The following is a 4,520-nucleotide window of genomic DNA, read 5'->3' as shown; positions in this document are numbered from 1 at the left end:
ATCTCGTACATACATGTAAACAAAATATATGAATTTGACTTTTGTTATAAATGGAAAAAGAAATATGGAAAATCAAGTGTCAATCAAAAATAATTACTTTATTGGTAATTTTCATCCTTAATTGATTTCCACCGCAATCAATCAATATGATTGGTATATATGATTGGTAACGAGATTTGTAATATAAACGGAACTTCTGTATATATATATATGTATGTATTTTTTCATCATTAGTACTAATCTTTGATATAGTTGCGAATTTAATTGTGTTGCTGCTTCGTTCTTATTTTTTCTTTTCAGATTAGATGATGATGCCAATAAGGAAGAGGAAGACGAGCATGGGCCGACAAAAGATCGAGATTAAACGGATCGAGAGCGAGGAGGCACGTCAAGTGTGCTTCTCCAAGCGCCGCGCCGGACTCTTCAAGAAGGCCAACGAGCTCTCCGTCCTCTGCGGGGCTTACCTCGCCGTCATCGTCTTCTCCCCCGCCGGCAAACCCTTCTCCTTTGGCCACCCCTCGGTCGACTCTGTTCTTGACCGCTTCCTACCCTCGTCGGCCCACCCTACTCCTCCTCCTCCTCTCTCCTTCCACGACCCCCGTGTGATGACCGTCGCTGCCGCCTCGCTGGTCCCCGAGCTCGACCGGCAGTACGTGGAGCTGGCTGAGCGACTGGAGGAAGAGCGGCGGAGGACAGAGGCGCTGGAGGCCGAGCTTCTAGCGCAAAGGGGTGACTTTGCCAGGCTCATGCAGTCCAGCTTGGAGGAGTTAGGCGTGGCGGAGTTGGAGAGACTGCAGGCCGCGCTAGATAGGCTGCGTTGGGACGCAGGGAGGAGGGTGGACCAGCTACTGACTGAGGCGCAGATAAGGAGACTAATGTTGGCTAGAGATGTTGGCAGTGTCGGCGGTGGAGCATATCTTGGAGGAGGATTCATTGCTGCAGCGGCGCCGACGCCGCAGGGTGGCAATAATATTGATATGCAAGCGATTCCTACACCGGGTCAGGCTCCGACTGGTTTTGGTTATGGCTACGGATCTTCAAGTTATTTGATTAACCATAGTTAATTAATAATAGTTGAGTGGTTTAATTATTTAGACCAAACAGTCAGTTAATGCTAATTTCAATAAAAGCCAACCAGGTTATATCTTGATTATTGAGTAATAAATTTTAATCAAAGATTGATGCTCACGTCACTTATTTGATTTTGACTAAGTTAGCGCATATTATTAATTTTTTTTTTAATTTTGTTTAATAATTTTAGTGATTTATAAATCAACTTACAGTGTATTTTTTTAGAAAAAAATCTTCTAAAAAAAGTAATATTTTTTTCTTCTAAAATGCCATCTAACTACTTCTAAATATTTGAAAATACTATCAAAATTTGTTTTCTAAATTATCATTTAAATTAATTAATTATTCATGAAGAAAGCTATTTTGATAATAAAATAATTTTAAACAAATTTTGATATTAATGGAACTTAATCAGTATTTTTTTAAAAAAATATTCATGGATATTTTAAAATTTTATATACTTATATATATTTATTTATCTATTTATGGTAATCTTAATATTATTAGTCTTCTATTGATAGTAAATTAAATCAAATTCCAACCTATCAATTTTTATCATCATTATTGTTATATATTGATTTATTTATTCATATTTAATATTCTCCATTAATAAAAATATAATTCTCAAATTTACTATTTAAGATTGAATACTAAAAGTAATCGCTGACATGTTATCCTTCCATTCCTAGCTAGCTTGTTCATCCAAATAGTATTGTCACTCGGAGATGGTCGTCGTTCTCAACTTTTCACATTTAAAATTAATTTATTTCATATGTCATCCATTCGCTTCCTAAGCAACTTCTTTAGTTTCCTAGCTCCATATATCTAAAATATGCTAAATTCGTCGGTTTAGTTTCTGTATTGATCCTGTCCGAATGCTGAACCAACGGACGCTGGGCACGGGGCGCTCTCCGGCTGTCGACGTGGATCTTCGACTGGTAACACAGCTCCTGCGAACCTGCACAGAAGTCGGGCCGGGAAGGGGTTCCCGGTGGCGACCCTCCGACGCTCAAGTCAGGCGAAGTTCAAGAGAGAAAAAGTGGCTCCAGAACTTCTAGAAAACGTACCTCCGGCGAGGAATAAGGGCCTTTATATAGGGCAACGAAGAAGTGAGTGTACACCTTCCGAGGTGTACACGTGTCCATAGCCCATACTCCAGTAAGGACTTGTTAGTGAGCTTCCCTAACCCATACTGCTACAATCTTAGCATGTCCTCGATGGGACAGCTGAATCCCCTGTCACAAGATTTGGAGCATGGCCCCCACGTGAAACATACCTGCTGTAAGAAAAAGACGTTCCTTGTCCTTTTCCTCTTTGTTCCAAATCTAGCTTCCGGGCGGACAGCTCCCTCAACATCCGGCCGGACATATGCGATGGTTTACTTGGGGAGATCCTCCATCACGTGCTTTATGGGGACTATTAGCAGTGTTACCTTATGGCTTTGGCCGGCGTGAGTCGCTCGGCCGCGACCACTCGGCGCTGGAACCGATTTGACAGGCGCCTTTAACCATCGGCAGTATATCGTCCGGTCGGCAAGCCGATCGGACCCTCTCGGGCGTTCGATTCCATTGGTAGGCTCGCACGTCGGACCCTGCCCTCTCCGGCCGTCGGTCGGACCCGACCCTCTCCGGATGGACGATTGCCCGGCCCTCTGCGGGTTTGACTTCTGCACGGTGGGGCCTGCCCACCACCGGATCACTTGCCTCCCCTTCAAGTCTAGTCGAAGGAGGCGGATAGTCCGACTGACTGGACTAAGAATCCGGCCGAGCGGTTCCTCCATGCTTGTATCATCCGCTCGGCCGACCATAGAGACAGCCTTAAGCGAATCAACAATAGTCTTCACCGGATCTCCTCGTATTCTGCGCCAATCTTCGACATTAAGGTTGAGCATGCTTTCATTAAATGCTCCGAATGATTGAATGCCACGTGGAGCAATGCCATCGGTGTACGGCGGCGGTGGCATGGTGTTTTGATGTGATAGAAGCGATTCGAAATGGACGGCTCGATGCATGCTTTGATTCCCGTGACCTGGATCCAACGGTGGAGGCCGCCCGGCCCTCACCCTATAAATTCTTCGTTTTTCCTTCTCTTCCTCATTTGCCTCCGCGATTCCAACCATTGCCCCCTGCGCTTTGGAGCTCCGGCAATCCTGTTTCTGCTCTCCAACGCTCTCCGGCGCCTCTTTCGCGATCCCTTTCCCCGCAGTAAGGTTTTATAGCTTTCCTTCCTCCTTTCCGGTGTTTCCTCCGCATTTCTTCTTCAGTTTCGATCCTTGAAACCTCCTTTCGTTTGCTGTTGTTCTTTTCCTGCCTTTTTGCCTTTTGATTCCTTCCGATCGGCCCATGGCTAGTTCTTCCAATCCACGGATCGATCCTTCGAGCCCATGGTACACCACCATGCGATCGATTAGAACGGCGGGACTTGATATTACGAGACAATTTTGAAATCGGGAGTTTATTCGTTAACTAGCTGGTCCTTCGCTCGGCCTCACGGGCCATGTATGTTTCTGTCATGTCTTACAGGACGGTTTATCGCGGTCTTCGTTTTCTGCACCCTTCATTATAGATGTACGTAATTTTTTTGTGCCGCTCGCAGTTTAGTACCCAATACCTTCCGTCTCCTCTGCGGTGTTGTCGTTTTGTTTAAGATTCACAACATCCCCTCCGACCGGAGGTCTTTTTATTTTATTACCCCAAGCAAGCCGAGCGGGCACCTTCATGTTCCAAGCTCGACCCAGCTTTTCAACAAACTTCCTACTTCCAATAAACATTGGAAGGATTATTTTTCTACATCCGTATGCCCGATCAGGCAAGCTTCCCGACCAGTGGCAAGTCGATTGCCCCCACTCCCGAGTTGAAGAAGTTCAAGACCCGACCGGACTACCTCCATGCTGCAAATATGCGAGCTTGACATCAACAAACTTCTCCACGAGGGAGTGATGTACATCTTCGGGTTGAGTCCTATACGGACCCCTCTTCCGGCCGGCTCGGTAAGAACTTTGGTTGGGCATTTGCTTTGATTGCTAACTGATTTCTTTTCTTTCTTTGCAGCGGACATCGTTATGGATTCCGTCATGGCGGTGTTTTGAAGAGGAAGGCGGCGGCTCTGGGCGGCCAAAGAAATGGAAGCTTTGGGTATCGGCGGTCGGATCCACGAAGGAAGGCGGGACTCAAGGCGAGTCGACGCTCCGCTTCTCGAAAAGCGTGGCGGTGAGCCACTCCCACGGAGAACCAAGCGCTCCGAGGAAGGTTCCGCTCGAGAGGAGGAGGCCCTTACAAAGGCGTCAGTGGAGACCCCATGCGGTCGGCAACCTCCGCGGTCCAACCATCTGCGTGGGTCACTGCAACTGCTCGAGGCAAGGCGCCGAGGCCGAAACCATCTCGTCCGACCGGACGGGGACGAGCCGGCCGCTCCAGTGGAGGCTGTTCCAATCAACACCCTTCCGCCCG

The 4,520-nt window shown here is 46.9% G+C and overlaps 1 protein-coding gene across 1 annotated transcript; it reads left to right on the top strand.

Moving 5' to 3' along the window:
• The first annotated feature begins 323 nt into the window (after positions 1-323).
• LOC122022949 (MADS-box transcription factor 23-like) lies at positions 324-4,159 on the top strand. The gene is made up of 2 exons (XM_042581051.1): positions 324-1,041; positions 4,122-4,159. The coding sequence occupies exons 1-2, from the start codon at positions 339-341 to the stop codon at positions 4,157-4,159; spliced, it is 741 nt and encodes a 246-aa protein (XP_042436985.1). The 5' UTR covers positions 324-338.
• The last annotated feature ends 361 nt before the right edge of the window (positions 4,160-4,520 follow it).

The sequence above is a fragment of the Zingiber officinale genome, chromosome 9B, assembly GCF_018446385.1.
Source record: "Zingiber officinale cultivar Zhangliang chromosome 9B, Zo_v1.1, whole genome shotgun sequence".
Taxonomy (NCBI): Eukaryota; Viridiplantae; Streptophyta; class Magnoliopsida; order Zingiberales; family Zingiberaceae; genus Zingiber; species Zingiber officinale.
Note: the sequence above shows the minus strand (reverse complement) of the source record. Positions and strands in the feature narration are given on the sequence as shown.

Excerpts from the sequence above, each read along its gene's own strand:
- LOC122022949 (XM_042581051.1), top strand. The coding sequence starts at position 339 with ATGGGCCGACAAAAGATCGAGATTAAACGGATCGAGAGCGAGGAGGCA. Across the intron at positions 1,042-4,121 it reads TTATGGCTACGGATCTTCAA|CGGACATCGTTATGGATTCC; the intron begins GTTATTTGATTA and ends CTTTCTTTGCAG.